A 17,324-nucleotide genomic window follows, 5' to 3' on the forward strand; every position below is an offset into this window, starting at 1 on the left:
AGCATCTATCCAGCAGCTAGCAATCTGGAACGTACCTACGTCATCAGCGTGTGACCGTAGTCATGACAACCAGGCAGCAACAAGCACGCATCGGCCCAAACCGCATGGCCATATTGCGTAATGACGGCAAAGTGTTGCAACCGTTGCCATGGTAATATGCCACCCGGAGTGGTACATAAAATCCAGTGAATTACCATAATCACATGTGTCAAAATAGGACAGGAAGCACCGCCCCCAAAACGAGTGTTATGGATAACCATGGCAACAAAGTCGTTCCACATTAAGTATTGGACCACAGTGTTAAATCTAAGCGTATCAGGATAATTACTATAAACTATAACTAAATAAAATGTCACTGGTCAAACAGACTAATCTACACCATGTATAAAATCGGCAGATCTGTGTAATTTACACTTGTAGATAGGATTCTCCTGACCATATTCATCCCATGATCATGAGGAATAACCGTATATAGATTTATGACATCCATGGTCACAAGGATGTCTGTTGAACAAATGTCAACAAACTGATTAAGTTGGTGGATTAGTTCAGAAGAATCTCTAAGGTAGGAAGCAATGGATTGGACTACAGGTTGTAAAAAATGGTCAATGTATTCTGCTAGCAGTTGAAACAGTAAACCCCTAGCAGATACAATCGGACGACCTGGTGGATTTAGTAAACTTTTGTGCATCTTAGGTAGCAGATAAAGTATAGGACAGATTGGATTATCTACTGTAAAAAAATTATGAACTTCTTCATCAATATAGTTAGCATTAAGGGCTAAACCTAAGATTTTATCAACTTGTTGCTTGAATGTGTTAGTGGGGTTAAAAGTGAGCTTACAGTAAATAGACCCATAGTCAAGCTGCCGTAGAGCCTCCAACCGGTACATGGAAAATTCTAATACCACAATGGCCCCGCCTTTAACGGCTGGCCTAATTACTATGGTGCTGTCCTCAGCCAGAGTTTTCAAAGCACCTCTCTCAAGTGGTGTCAAATCATCACAATTGCCGGTTGTAGACGCTTCCTGTTTAGAAATGTCTGCATTACACATACGAGTAAAAGTTTTGATAGAGGAATGTGTGTTAGGTGGTTCAAATGTGCTATCCACTCTAAATAGTTTTGGCTCATAAACGGGGCAGCTTTTAAAAAAATCCCTCAGTTTTAATTGGTATTGGAAACAATGTAAGTCAATTTGAAGATCGAAAATGTCACTTTTAGGGGTGGGGATAAAGGACAAGCCTTTATTGTTTCTGTTTGCATGTGGTCACTTTTTACCACCTGGGTGCAGCTTTTTAGCCCAGTAATGCTTTTCACAGAGTAGAACGTTCCTGTAGTATATCAGTCTGATCCCGCCAATTACGGTCAGTCCAGCACCGAAATACCAGGCAATTCCTCTCTGACCAAGGAACACAGCAACCCCATTGGGCCTCATCAGTGAGGTGTAGCTATATTCCTCTATATATATCATCTATAAATGTGAAATATTCATATTTTCATGTCGGGTTAGTGCAATATGCGATTGAGTTTGCGCGCAAGTAGGGCGTTCTGAGCTTTTTCTCCTCGGACGCATTATTCTAAGTTCGGCTTTTTACGTGTGTTAGATTATTTCGCGAGCAATAACTTTTAATAGGAGACCAACCCAAAAAACGCAAAAAACTTACTACTAGCACAGTAAACGCTCGATTGGAAGCGTTAAATAGCGATCCACTTGTAATCTGGAAATAAGAGAGGGACAAGAGATCCCATTCTGAAAGAGGAGTCTCATGTCTGTCATTAATAGGTGATTGTCATAAGAATAACAATCACCTACCTAATGTATTTACTGTAAAGGAGAATAGTGGCTCTACAGACAGAATACACCACACACACACACAAAACACCACCTCCAATGAAAGAAAGGATTACCCTTTATCAAATAAGGGGTCTCATGCCTCTCTTGGTAGCAGGTGGTTGACTTACAAATGCAAAATTCCTGGGTGACTGATTATTTACGTTCCTCCAAGCTCTAAAAGGGAACTCTAGCACCAAAACGTATACACGCCAAAAAAGGGCAAGTGACCACCTCTGTTTTAAAGAAGAGAAACACCTTTTTAATTGACCACAAACACAGGTAGCTAACAGGTGATCACAATGGAACCCAATATATACATACACACACACACATTATAGCTGTCCCGTATAGTTTACATTTCTCTTTAAATTTCAATTTTCTGCTGGCAATTTTGTAGCTATTACTAGCAAATTAAATTGGTCAAGCTGTTTTAAAGTTATTTAACGTAGAAAAAAAGTCTATAATCTCAGCTGAGATGGCTGAATGTAATTATCATGAAACAGCATGTTGATGGCTTTCGCCTTTTCTAGTCAGCTTTTTACAGATATGATGCATCACTTTCAAGTGATTCAGCATTTGGGTATCATGTTCCTTTAATTTAAAAAAAAAAATGGCAGATCCGGGAAGCCCCAGAAATATAAGAACTACCCCAAAGAAATTAATGAAGGAAGCACTCTGGGATGCAGAATCTCACACAGCATGATTCAGACAGAGAATATCATTTTAAACAACTTTACAGCGTACTTCTATTATCTATTGTTCTATTGGTATCCTTTGTTGAAAAGCAAACCTAGGTCGGCTCTGGAGCAGCAATGCACTACTGGGAGTTAGCTGCTGATTGGTGGCTGCACATATGTGCAACTTGTAATTGGTTTTCCAGATGTGTTCAGCTAGCTCCCAGCAGAGCATTGCTGCTCTTTTAACAAAGGATACTAAGAGAATTAAGCAAATTTGATAATAGAAGTAAATTGGAAAGTTGTTTAAAACGGTATGTTCTAACTGAATCATGAAAAAAAAATTGGGTTTCAAGTCTCTTTAACATGAAAGCACCTAGCACTGATATCAACTCTCACTGTAATGTAACTTGCAATTGCCTCTAGTGTAGTAACATTACTTTTTTGTCAGATAAATAAGTGTATTGTGAACTTTAAATAAAGTCACCAGCATACAGAAGGCATATAAATCAGTGAGTTCTGCAGGTGCAACTCCGCTGTCCCTCCCACGGTTGTCGTTTCTGTCTGAGTTGTGGCACAGTAGTGAAGCAGCTTTGGTCTGCATTTTGGATGAAACAAACAAACCTACAGATATATATATATACTAGTACTAAAGCCCGTGTACACGGGCCATTTTTTGCAGTACAGCGGTCCCACCCCTTGCACTCTCCCCCCTCTCTTTTGCTCTCTCTCCTCCCTCTCCTTTGCTCTCTCTCTCCCCTCTTTGGCTCTCTCCCTCCTTTCTTTTGCTCTCTCTCCGCCCTCTTTGGCTCTCCTCCCCCCTCTTTGGCTCTCTCCCCCCTCTTTGGCTCTCTCCCCCCCCTCTTTGGCTCTCTCCCCCCCCCCCCCTCTTTGGCTCACTCCCCTCTTTTGCTCTCTCTCCTCTTTGGCTCTCTCTCTCCCCCCTCTTTGGCTCTCCCCCTCCTTTGGCTCTCTCCCCCCCTTTGGCTCTCTCCCCCTCTTTGGCTCTCTCCCCCCTCTTTTGCTCTCCTCTTTGGCTCTCTCTCTCCCCCTCTTTGGCTCTCCCCCCCTTTAGCTCTCTCCCCCCCCTCTTTGGCTCTCTCTCCCCCCTCTTTGGCTCTCTCTCCTTTTTGGCTCTTTTTCCTCTTTGGCTCTCCCCCCCCCTTCTCTTTGGCTCTCCCCCCTCCCTTCTCTTTGGCTCTCCCCCCTCCCTTCTCTTTGGCTCTCCCCCCTCCCTTCTCTTTGGCTCTCCCCCCTCCCTTCTCTTTGGCTCTCCCCCCTCCCTTCTCTTTGGCTCTCCCCCCTCCCTTCTCTTTGGCTCTCCCCCCTCCCTTCTCTTTGGCTCTCCCCCCCCCCTTCTCTTTGGCTCTCCCCCCCCTTCTCTTTGGCTCCCACCCCCCCTTCTCTTTGGCTCCCCCCCCCTTCTCTTTGGCTCTCTCCCCCCCTCTTTGGCCCTTCTCCCCCCCCCTCTCCTGCTCCCTCTCTGGCTCTGTCTTCACATCGCGGCGACACCCGCCCGGCCACGCCCCTCGTGACGCCCGGCCACGCCCCTCGCGACGCCCGGTCACGCCCCTCGCGGCGCCCGGCCACGCAACTCGCGACGCCCGGCCACGCAACTCGCGACGCCCGGCCACGCCCACATTGCAACGCTCCCGTCGGCCACAAACAGCTGTGAGGTCTGGGGTGCGCGTGGCCGCTTCTCACGCAGCAGACCTCACAGCTGTTGAGTAGCTTACCTCGCGCTCCCCAGACCTCACAGCTGTTTGTGTACCTCGTGCTCCCTATCTCAAGGCCAAGTGTTTGTCTCTACTGCGCATGACGGCTTCAGACAAACACTTGGCCTTTTATAATATAGGATATATATATATATATATATATATATATATATATATACACACACACACACATATACATATATATATATATATATGTGTATATATATATATATATATATATATATATATATATATATATATATATATATATATATATATATATGTGTGTGTGTGTGTGTGAATATATGTGTGTATATATATATATATATATATATATATATATATATATATATATATATATATATATATATATATATATATATATATATATATATATACATACATACATACAGTGGGGCAAAAAAGTATTTAGTCAGCCACCAATTGTGCAAGTTCTCACACTTAAGAAGATGAGAGGCGCCTGTAATTTTCATCATAGGTATACCTCAACTATGAGAGACAAAATGTGGAAATAAATCCAGAAAGTCACATTGTCTGATTTGGAAAGAATTTGCAAATTATGGTGGAAAATAAGTATTTGGTCAATATCAAAAGTTAATCTCAATACTTTGTTATATATCCTTTGTTGGCCAATGACAGAGGTCAAACGTTTTCTGTAAATCTTCACAAGGTTGTCACACACAGTTGCTGGTATGTTGGCCCATTCCTGCATGCAGATCTCCTCTAGAGCAGTGATGTTTTGGGGCTGTCGCTGGGCAGCACGGACTTTCAACTCCCTCCAAAGGTTTTCTATGGGGTTGAGATCTGGAGACTGGCTAGGCCACTCCAGGACCTTGAAATGCTTCTTACGAAGCCACTCCTTCGTTGCCCGGGCGGTGTGTTTGGGATCATTGTCATGCTGAAAGACTCAGCCACGTTTCATCTTCAATGCCCTTGCTGATGGAAGGTTTGCACTCAAAATCTCACGATACATAGCCCCATTCATTCTTTCATGTACACGGATCAGTCGTCCTGTTCCCTTTGCAGAGAAACAGCCCCAAAGCATGATGTTGCCACCCCCATGCTTCACAGTAGGTATGGTGTTCTTTGGTTGCAACTCAGCATTCTCTCACCTCCAAACACGACGAGTTGTGTTTCTACCAAACAGTTCTACTTTGGTTTCATCTGACCATATGACATTCTCCCAATCCGCTTCTGGATCATCCAAATGCTCTCTAGCATACTTCAGACGGGCCCGGACATGTACTGGCTTAAGCAGGGGCACATGTCTGGCACTGCAGGATCCGAGTCCCTGGCGGCGTAGTGTGTTACTGATGGTAGCCTTTGTTACGTTGGTCCCAGCTCTCTGCAGGTCATTCACTAGGTCCCCCCGTGTGGTTCTGGGATGTTTGCTCACCGTTTTTGTGATCATTTTGACCCCACGGGGTGAGATCTTGCGTGGAGCCTTATTATCAATGGAGCCAGAATATCAGTGGTCTTGTATGTCTTCCATTTTCTAATTATTGCTCCCACAGTTAATTTCTTCACACCAAGCTGCTTGCCTATTGCAGATTCAGTCTTCCCAGTCTGGTGCAGGTCTACAATTTTGTTTCTGGTGTCCTTCGACAGCTCTTTGGTCTTCACCATAGTGGAGTTTGGAGTGTGACTGTTTGAGGTTGTGGACAGGTGTCTTTTATACTGATAACAAGTTCAAACAGGTGCCATTAATACAGGTAATGAGTGGAGGACAGAGGAGCCTCTTAAAGAAGAAGATACAGGTCTGTGAGAGCCAGAAATCTTGCTTGTTTGTAGGTGACCAAATACCTATTTTCCACCATAATATGCAAATAAATTATTTCCAAATCAGACAATGTGATTGTCTGGATTTGTTTCCACATTTTGTCTCTCATATTTGAGGTATACCTATGATGAAAATTACAGGCCTCTCTCATCTTTGTAAGTGGGAGAACTTGCACAATTGGTGGCTGACTAAATACTTTTTTCCCCCACTGTATATATATTATACTATATTAGTGGCCTTCCTTCTGAATAAAAGTGTTTGGTATTTATTTAAATTATAAAAGGAAAAAAAAAAATACGTATGATATATAGTATAATCTGCAGCATCTAAAAGGTAATTATCCCTTACCTATGGTCTCACATACTTATTTCTCTAACCTGTAAGCCCTATGTAAACAAGTTAGCCCAACTCGTTTTGCTTTAACATGCTTGATTTGTCTGCTAGATCTCACATATTTACTGTTACACTTCTATAGCTCTGCAAAACCAGTGACCAAACGATTATTTCTGTTAAGAAAATAAAAAATAAACTGCATTTACAGTAGAATCTCAATTAAACGGCACCTATGGGGATTGTTAGATTCAGGATAAGTGTAATTCTGGTTGCTTGAGAGTCACTATTAAAAATAGCTCTAGTTCTATAACCCAGATTCCCAGAATCTCAATCTCTTGCTGAAAACAATGTGTTTATTCAGGATATACACTTTATTTTATCCTGAATAAACGCATTGTTTTCAGCAAGAGATTCAGCCGTTGCATCTTTGTGGATCATCCCATTGGGCTCTCCCCTACCAGCCGGTAGTGTGACCCCTGGTCCGGAAGAACAATACTTGTTCCACAGAGGGAACATGACAGAGGGTTACTGTACCATGAAGTTAAAGCCGCCGCGAGATAGCCCGCCTTGATTGCCAAGCTGATGCAATCGTAAGTGCTGAAGTCTATTTCTGTCCCTATATCCGTTTTCTAATGAATGTGAACAAGGGTTACCGCAGCTCCTGCTGTTTAAAGAGATCTGGACTGTTTCTTTAGCACATTTATGCTCTACATGTTTCCTTTTTTTTTTCTTTTCGGTTGCTTGAGAGTGCCGGTTGCTTGAGTTCCGGATAATTGAGATTCTACTGTATATAAATACAGTATAAAAAACAAAACAACTCTATAAATAAATACAGTATTGTTACGGCATCTGTGCTACTATAAATACCCAGACTGGCACGCAAAAAGGACGCATTTAAATATTTTAATTTCACTCTAGCACACCCTTACTTCTAGAAGAGAAATACTGTGGCTTTAAGGTCAAAGTGCTAGGTAAACCAGCCCTGTTCCAGAGATATTACGATTTACAGAGGTATATAGTACTATATTAAGTAGAACAGTATATAGAATTCATCTCTGGTGTCTGAAAACAAAGGCATAGCTGTCTCCTCAAAATTATTGCTGGCTACTAAATATTATATACATATGTATTTTGCTGAAGAGAAGATTCTGAATAAAAGTAGGAGAGGGTGATTGACTGTATGTTTATCTACCCATTGCGCTAGATGCAATATAACTTGGTACTACATTATTTGAGTAATATTTTCTCGCTGTATTGCTGTCTAGTGACAAAGCTTTATTATGTATCATCAATACTTTCCACTTGATTGTATGGGTCTCTTACCTTAAGTTCATGAGACATGACCAATGTGCTCGTCTCATCCAGATGTAAACGAAACTCGTGCTCACGTTTTTTCATCTCTGAATCAAATTCAAGCATCATTTCCTGCATAAATGATGACACATTTTTAGCTCAATCATACAAATCTCTACATTTATTTGGATAAAAACATATGTCCATAAACTGTTAACGAGTTATGCTTGGAAAGGTGAGACTAATTTACTTCCCTTTTATAAAATCACATCCCTCGTGCTTCAAGCTATAATAGGTGTCCCATGGGCACATGGGGGATAACAACATAATAGTAAAGACATATATGTGATAAGTAAATTACATAGCTCAGGTCTAGACAAATGCCAGAAGCCGGGAGCCAAGACCCCTAAAATGTAAACTACTAGCCCCTAATTTTTTTACATTATTCTTACAAATATCTAGGACTATATTAAGTACAACAATATATAGAATCTATATCTAGTGTCTGAAAAAATCCAGAGCTGGCTCCTCAAAATTCTTGCTAGCTACTAAATATCATATACATTTTTACCTCTGGCTTAGCTGAGTAAAACAGTTGACAGTACAAAATACTGACTGGCCAGGGATAATAGGAAGAATTAAGAAGAATGCCTGTACAGAGTGTGCTACTCAATATGAAGAAATACAAGATATGGAGAAAAACTGTCCTGCAGGTCCTTTTAAGCATAGCAACTGGGTAGCTATGGTAAGTTTCTTTACTACTACTGATGTGACAAAGTATTGAGATGATAGTGCTGGAGATAGTCTACAAATAAAATCTAAGAAGGTAACCTGACGGCCAATCACTTGAAGTACAAGCCGACTGGTGAACAGCACATAAGAAAAAAAGTAAAAGGTAATCACTGTATATGTCCACATCATATGATACCAGAATTCAGCTTATGTTTTAACTGATTTGCCTAAAAATGTTCTCAAAAGTTCACTGAGAAATGAGTATGCAACAGTATGATGAGATATGCCAGGCAACATGACGTGGTGCAGAAGGAGAGGTGGAGAATGACCTTGGCTGCTGGCATCACTGATATAGGTATACATGAACTAAATACTGCCAGTGTTTCTTTCAAACAAATTCACATAAACTCTTGTAAAGAGGCAAGGAGGTGCAGGAGTATTCCAGCAACAATGTCATCTCTAAAAGTCTCATTTAATAGGAGCATAAGTGATTAATCTTAGTTTTACAGGAAGCCAGTCATGACAGGACACGGTCTCAGAGGCAGTGCAGAGCTCAGAGGGGAGAGAGAAGGTTTGTGAGACAATACACTAAAAAATATTAAATACATTTTGCAGTTTTATTAACTGATGACATTTTAGGTAATATATAATCTGCACAAAACAACACATGGTCATTTAATGAAAATGTAATATGGTCCGTCATAAAGTACAGTAATGATCATGATCGATTATTTAACTTAAAAAATGCAGGAAAAACTCTTTACACAAACGCACAATCCATTTTTTCCAAATAGTAGATGTAAATGAGAAGCAGCACTGTCTTCAGTCTTCTTAAACAGGTCCATGCTTTGCATCCCTTATATCATCCCTAAACGTGCCGCTGCCTACCTCATACAAAAAGATCCCTCACTAACAACCATCTGTGACTATTAATCCTCCACAAGGGAACAAAGGGGATTGGCGATCTGCTAATCTCTCATGTTGCAATTGCACGGCAGTTACTTAAAAATGACTCGGTATTCCCGTGCTAGTCACATAACCATATATAAATGGAACAAAATTACCCACGTGGCCTTGGTAAGGAGAGGATTATGCCCTTTTGGAGGATCAATAGTCACAAATAGTTGTTAGTGAGGGATATTTCTGAATCTTGTTAGGGCTGTAATGGGGATATAGTTACCCATATTGTGCTTTTCGCTAACCATTACTATTGGATCTAACTGATTATGGATTTTTGTTGTGGTTATTCAGCTTTTTAGCTCTCATTTCTTTAATAAAAGTAATGTTTTATGCATGATAACCCTGTTTGCTATATGGGGTTAAGACAGTGAATTGTTTGTACTTTTGAGTGCTTAGGGGGATGCTCTCTCTTATAGTTTCAGTTATTCTAGATAACTGAGATTTGTCTCCTCGCCTGTTTCTGTAATGCTAGATCCCCTTCCACCTCTTCAATTTTTCTCTCCACTGTATGAAAGTGTATACAGTGATATTTTAAGAAAGCCACAAACACCCTGGCATGTATTACAATGTGCAACTATGGGCACAGCCAGGCAATTCAGTTATATAAATAGAAACAAATGAGAAGCCAAAAGCACTTGTTCTAATATGAGATACTCATAACAACACGATTTCCAACCGGTAAAGATAAACGGCAAAGAAGAAGAGTTTTATACAGAATTACTGCATTATAAAGCACTATTAGTCAACTTAAAGCAGATGCTTTTATATAAATAATAAAAAAAAACTAAATAAAATTGAGGACCAAATATTAGACTCCAGATTGGCATTGAACGTGTCTTAGTAAAAAAAAAAAAAATACAAATGCAAAAAAATTAAAATCATTAGTGTTTGTGTGTAAAATCTTTTGATGGGATTTAATACAATGGAGAAATATTTTAAGCAATAAATCTTTTGGACCGGCCTCACTCTGCATTCTTGCACGTTCTCACATACTGAATGCTATTACTGAGCTGTCCCTCTAAAGAACTTGCCGGATTAGCAGCTACACAACCCACCATGAAGATTAATTAGCAGCCTCCAAACGAGCAGATAGAATTAAAATCAATAAACAACACATTACCATCACAAGTGAGTAAATTGATCCATAAGTCATAATATGAGATTTGTCTCCTCACCTGTTTCTGTAATGCTAGATCCCCTTCCACCTCTTCAATTTTTCTCTCCAGTTGGCGCTTTACCTTCTCATATTCCGCACAATGATGATCAATATCTTTATTTTTTGATCTTAAACATAAAAAAACATTAGTATAGCTGTTTTCTTGGGTTACACACAGCAGTTATATGCATATTTATAGAAAACAGATAAATAATATTTTATAAGACAATGAGAAACAAAAGAAGGAGCCTCTTGGTGCAATAAAATTTCAAATGTGGAAATCCTCTCTCTATGTGATATACGATACATTCATAAGTGTAGCAGAACCAAGCATGCTAATTGATGCAGACTGAGATCTCACAGTGTCTCAGCTCACTGAACCAGGGTGTGGAGTCAGCTACTCCCAGCTGGGCTTAATCAGCCTCACAGGAGTGAAGATGTGAACACAAAAACGTTTTTTTACGAATAAAACACCATTTAATAAAACATATTAAAATCTTTAGAGCTGATTTGCATGTCAGACTCTTAAAAACAGATATGCTATGCGTTTCTCAGCCTTGTTGGCTGTTTCCTCAGGCATAATCTGTTCTCAGTTCACATCTACCTAATAAAGGTTAACATAGCCAAATATATATATATATATATATATATATATATATATATATATATATATATATATATATATATATATATATATATATATATATATATATATATATATATATATATATATATATAAATAAATAAATAAATAAATAAATAAATAAATCAGTGGCTTTGTTAACTCAAAAATAACCCTATTTCTAAAATATTTTCCTTTCTTATTTGATATTTAATTACATAAATAATCATACAAAGCTCACAGCTAGTTTTGGTCACATTCAGTAGCATAACAATAGTAGTGATATGGTGCACTTTTATATTTACTCTCAATATTGCAAGTTGAGAGTAAAATGTTAGCGCTCTATCGAAAGCCTACGGCACGCTAACATCTGGAGGTCAGATAGCATGGCCAAACTAAATCCCTCACATAACAGACTTCTATAGGGTGTAGTAAAGTTCAGGTCCTGGCTATTGCTCGAGCGTTAACCCCTTAATGACAGAGGAGGTACCAGGTACGTCATAGCAAATACTTCCCTTAATGACAATTGACGTACCTGGTACGTCCTCTGTTTTTTGAAGTGCTGGAAGCGATCATGATCGCTTCCAGCTGCTTCCAAGGGATTGTAGTGATGCCTCAATATTGAGACATTACTGCAATCCCCTATTTTACCCACCGATGCAGAAAGGGCCACTCTGTAGCCCTCTCTGCATCGGCCATTGACGCTAAAACAATCCTTTCACGTTGGTGGGTGGGAGCTGCTTCCGTGATGATGTTACACTCTGTAATATATTCTAATAACTCATCCGATATGGCATTGCGGTTGCTGCCATGGGGGCGGTTGCGGCGATGGGGGCGTGGGAGGCGTGTGCGCGCGCACGCAAAATATGCATCACAGTATAAAAAAAGAACGATGCAGATGCAGAGGGGGATCTTTGTTGTTTAGTAAGGGATCTGGGAGGGGGAGGGTGTAGATTGTTGAGGGGGGCCAGCTACACTACAGAAAAGAAATGTTTTATATAAAAAAATTAAAAAAAAAAACAATTTTTGGGGGCAAATTGGGTACTGGCAGACAGCTGCAAATAGGTAGAGGGGGGTCCAGGGGAGGGTTAGAGAGATGTATGGGGGGATCAGGGAGGTTGTGGGGTAAGAGGGGATCCATCACTGCAGACTGTATGAAGAAAAAAAAAAATGCTTTTTATTTCAGTACTGGCAGACTTTCTGCCAGTACTTAAGATGGCGGTGACAATTGTGAGGTGGGGGAGGGAAGAGAGCTGTTTGAGGGGGGGTCAGGGGGGATCAGGGGGTGGGATGTGTCAGGTGGGAGGCTGATCTCTACACTAAAGCTAAAAATTAACCCTACAAGCTATCTAATTAACCCCTTAACTGATGGGCATATTAAAGTGTGGTGCGCAGCAGCATTTAACGGCCTTATTATTACCAAAAAGCAACGCCAAAGCCATATATGTCTGCTATTTCTGAACAAAGGGGATCCTAGAGAAGCATTTACAACCATTTGTGCCATAATTGCACAAGCTGTTTGTAAATAATTTCAATGAGAAACCTAAAATTGTGAAAAATTTAACTTTTTTTTTTTTATTTGATCGTATTTGGCGGTGAAATGGTGGCATGAAATATACCAAAATGGGCCTAGATCAATAATTTGGGTTGTCTACTACACTACACTAAAGCTAAAATTAAACCTAAAAGCTCCTTACAAGCTCCCTAATTAACCCCTTCACTGCTGGGCATAATATACATGTGGTGTGCAGCGGCATTTACCTGCCTTCTAATTACCAAAAAGCAACGCCAAAGCCATTTATGTCTGCTATTTCTGAACAAAGGGGATCCCAGAGAAGTATTTACAACCATTTATGCCATAATCGCATAAGTTGTTTGTAAATAAATTCAGCGAGAAACCTAAAGTTTGTGAAAAAATTTGTGAAAAGTCAACAATTTCTTTTATTTGATTGCATTTGGCGGTGAAATGGTGGCATGAAATATACCAAAATGGGCCTAGATCAATACTTTGGGATGTCTTCTAATTAAAAATATATACATGTCAATGGATATTCAGGGATTCCTGAAAGATATTAGTGTTCTAAGGTAACTAGCGCTAATTTTGGAAAAAAGTGGTTTGGAAATAGCAAAGTGCTACTTGTATTTATGGCCCTATAACTTGCAAAAAAAGCAAAGAACATGTAAACATTGTGTATTTCTAAACTCGGGACAAAATTTAGAAACTATTTGGAATAGGTGTTTTTTGGTGGTTGTAGATGTGTAACAGATTTTGGGGGTCAAAGTAAGAAAAAGTGTGGTTTTTTTCAATTTTTTCCTCATATTTTATATATTTTTTTATAGTAAATTATAAGAAATGAGGAAAATAATGGTATCTTTAGAAAGTCCATTTAATGGCGAGAAAAACTATAAATAATATGTGTGGGTACAGTAAATGAGTAAAAGGAAAATTACAGCTAAACACCGCAGAAATGTAAAAATAGCCATTGTCATTAAGGGTAAGAAAATTTAAAAATGGTCCGGTCATTAAGGGGTTAAAGGAATAGTCTAGTCAAAATTAAACTTTCATGATTCAGATAGAGCATGCAATTTTAAGCATATTTCTAATGTACTCCTATTATCAAATTTTCTTCGTTCTCTTGCCATCTTTATTTGAAAAAGCAAGACTGTAAGCATAGGAGCCAGCCCATTTTTGGTTCAGCACCTGGGTAGCACTTCCGATTGGTGTCTAAATGTAGCCACCAATCAGCAAGTGCTACCCAGGTGCTGAACCTAAAATGGGCCGGCTCCTATGCTTACATTCAAATAAAGGATAGCAAGAACATTTGATAATAGGAGTAAATTAAAAAGTTGCTTAAAATTACATGCTCTATCTGAATCATGAAAGTTTAATTTTGACTAAACTATTGCTTTAACATGAAGTTGTGCCGATACAAAGGAGAAATAGTGGAGTCTTTTCCCCCCAGTCTTACCTTTGCAGTCTCTTCATATCAATCTGATGTTCTCTGAGTTTCTGCTGATAAAAGGTCTGTAGCTCATCATGCTTCTTACACTCTCTCAGAATTTCTTGCTGAAGTTTCTCAATCTGTATCTTTAAGTCACTGATTTCAGACTGCTTTGCATTTTCAACAACTTTTAAACGACTGAACATAACTTCAAACTGCTCCAATTCTTGATCTCTCTCCCCCAACACCCTAAGATTATAAGTAAAGTCCTTTTTAAGCCTGTTGAATTTTTCTTGTTGGTCTTGAAGATTTGTCTGCATGTCTTTAAGAGCTATTTCTAGAGATTGAACATGACGATGTTGAAGTTCTTTAAATTCCTGTTCCTTTTTAGCAAGAAGTTCTGTAAAACCTTCCTCTGGGGGAAACATGTTTGTGCCTAGTCATCAAAAAAAACAAATAGTCAAAACATGTTTGTAAGTAAAATATTTACAAAAATGAGTGTTACATGAATAGAGTGATTTGCTCATATCTGAATTATAAGGATTCATAAATGTTTTGAAACAATGCAAGGCTTTGGATTTTTGCTTTTCAACACAAATCTACAATGTGTGGTCACTTTATTAGGTAGAGCCCTGCTGTGCACACAAATGGTTCGTTCCAATACGTTGCACATCACGTGGCCACAGTTTTTTGTATAAATACAGCAGAACAACCTTACTACTACCAGTTAAGCGTACAAACCCTAGCGAGAATGGGGAAGAGCAGTGATCTAATGGACTTTGAACGTGGCATGATAGTAGGTGCAAGACGTGCTGGACGAAGCATATATGAAAATGGCAGCACTCCTGAACTTTTCACGTACCACAGCTTCAAGGGTGTATCGAGAATGGTGCAATGAACAAAAAACATCCAGTCACAGCAGACCTGTGGAAGAAAAACACTTGTTGATGATAGAGGTCAGAGGAGGACGGCTAGACCTGTGCAAGCAAACAGTCAGGCCACAATTTCGCGAATCCCATCAGAATAAAGACTTGGTACAGAGAAAAACATATCACAACGCACCACTAGGCACATCTTGTCACAAATGGGCTACAACAGCCAGTGGCTATGTTGGTGCTGTTGTTATCAGAGAAGAACAAGAGAGCACGCCTTCTGTGGGTACAACAAAAACAGCACTGGACCATCGACTGGAAAAAGGTTGCTTGGTCTGAGGATTTGAAGTTCCTAGTGCGTGATATTAATGACAGGCTTCCGAATTTGGCGAAAACAGCACGAATCAATGGACCCGTCATGTCTAATGAAGGTGGTGGGGGCGGTGTTATGGTGTGAGGAATGTTTTCCTGGCACATGTTGGGTCTATTCATACCCTTAGATTCACATCGGAATGCCACAGCATACGTAAACATCGTTGCTGACCAAGTGCATCCATTCATGTTGACAATTTATCCTCAGGCAGATGGTTACTTCCAGCAGGATAATGCACAGGTGCACAAAGCTCCCATGACTATTGGATAATTCCTGGAACATGACAACATTTTCATCATCTTGTTGAATCCATGCCTAGACAAATTAAGGCTGTTATGAAGGCTAAAGGAGGCTCAACACACTACTAGGTAGCTAACCTAATAAAGTGGCCGCACAGTGTATATACACTTTTGTTTTAAACGAATTTATAAAATGTGTTTATCAGCCCTGCCGGTTAAAAAAATCAAAATGTGGCTCCATGTAAGTAAAGATTTTAAAAAGATGCATGCATTAAAAAAAAATGTAAACCTAAAATGTCTCACAAAATATCTTGATAAAGTGCTACAAACTACAACACAGCATTATGGGATATTTGGCATAACAGTCTGTAGCACCATATAGACTTGATGAATTACTGAACTGGTCAGATGATAATGGACATAGCATGAATGCATGTATTATTGTTCAAACCTCTATATTGAAAATATAATAAATACTTTATATAAAGCAATACATGTTTCCTTTATATTATTTACATGAAAGTTATTTACATTAAAAGGGACAGTCTACTTGAATATGTTTATTGTTTAAAAAGATAGATACTCCCTTTATCACCCATTCCCCAGTTTTGCATAACCAACACTGTTATATTAATACACTTTTTACCTCTTTGATTACCTTGTATCTAAGCCTCTGCAGTCTGCCCCCTTATCTCAGTTTTATTGACAGACTTGCATTTTAGCCAATCAGTGCTGACTTATAAAAAAATAAAAGGGAATATTTTTGACATTCTGCACAAAACAGATCATTGTCATATAAAGGTGCTCTTATTTTGCACCCTCATTACTGTACTGTTGCATAAGCTCGTTATTGATATATTAAATAAGTGAGTTCTTTTAAATCTACACTGATAACTAATCTATGAAGATAATATGTTCCCTTTTACATTTTGGGGAAAATCTTTACATGGCTCCCTTAAGCCAACTGGTTGATAAAACTGTTGGTAAGAGGTGAATATGCGGTTATATAGAATAATACAGAACTTACATTTTTATTATTGCTTCACTGAAGATTTATTAACGCTTTAATATAAAAACACAGCCTGTTTACGACACCTGTAAACACTAGCAAGATTGCCAGCGGCCCTCACTAATAATTCTGGATAAAAGCAACAAGTGATGAGAGGAGATAGGTAAAATCATGAATTATATCTAACTTTAGATCAGACCCCAATACTTGTCAAATCCACAAGTATTTGCTTTTTTCTTGTTTGTAAAATCTGCAAATTTACTTTCAGATGCCCGATTAGATTGGCCGTGTACACAGGGTATATATACTAACTTCATCTTTATGTCCATATAAATCAAGTCTTAGATTATATATGTGACACTGTCGGCCATTTTTCCTTAGATACAATCAGCTGTTCTGTTAAATTATTATTATTATTGACAACTTTACTAGTCATTCGAAATCACATTCAAATACAACGATTATAATTAACAGAACGATATACAAAGTATGTCAATTGTTTATTTTACCTTTAAATTTGCTTGGAAAACAGCAGTTTGTACAGTTCGGTTTGTTTATTGCTGTCGTGACTCTTGCTAATCCAATAAGTACCGTTACCGAGTGTGGAACACTACTGGGGTATATAGTGTGTTTGAGGAAACCGGTACATATCAAGGTGTGCTTGTTCTGTTTATTGGGTTCGCTTTCTCAGTTTTTGGAGCTGCAAACAGCGAAAAGGCCTCGTGTCCATGGCAACCGAAGCACCAACTCCTTGGAACGCTGTTGAAAG

At 39.1% G+C, this 17,324-nt stretch overlaps 1 protein-coding gene across 1 annotated transcript in view; it reads right to left on the reverse strand.

Annotated features, from left to right (window-relative positions):
- Positions 1–17,314, reverse strand: part of CCDC57 (coiled-coil domain containing 57) — a 233,531-nt gene extending 216,217 nt beyond the window's left edge. The window contains exons 1-4 of the mRNA XM_053705728.1: positions 17,065–17,314; positions 14,090–14,498; positions 10,518–10,626; positions 7,681–7,782 (exon numbers count right to left, since the gene is read on the reverse strand). Of these exons, the coding sequence (XP_053561703.1) occupies positions 7,681–7,782; positions 10,518–10,626; positions 14,090–14,490 (612 nt within the window). The 5' untranslated portion in view covers positions 14,491–14,498; positions 17,065–17,314. The remainder of the gene's footprint in view (positions 1–7,680; positions 7,783–10,517; positions 10,627–14,089; positions 14,499–17,064) is intronic.
- Between the last annotated feature and the right edge of the window lie 10 nt (positions 17,315–17,324).

This window comes from Bombina bombina, chromosome 1, assembly GCF_027579735.1.
Source record: "Bombina bombina isolate aBomBom1 chromosome 1, aBomBom1.pri, whole genome shotgun sequence".
Lineage (NCBI taxonomy): Eukaryota > Metazoa > Chordata > Amphibia > Anura > Bombinatoridae > Bombina > Bombina bombina.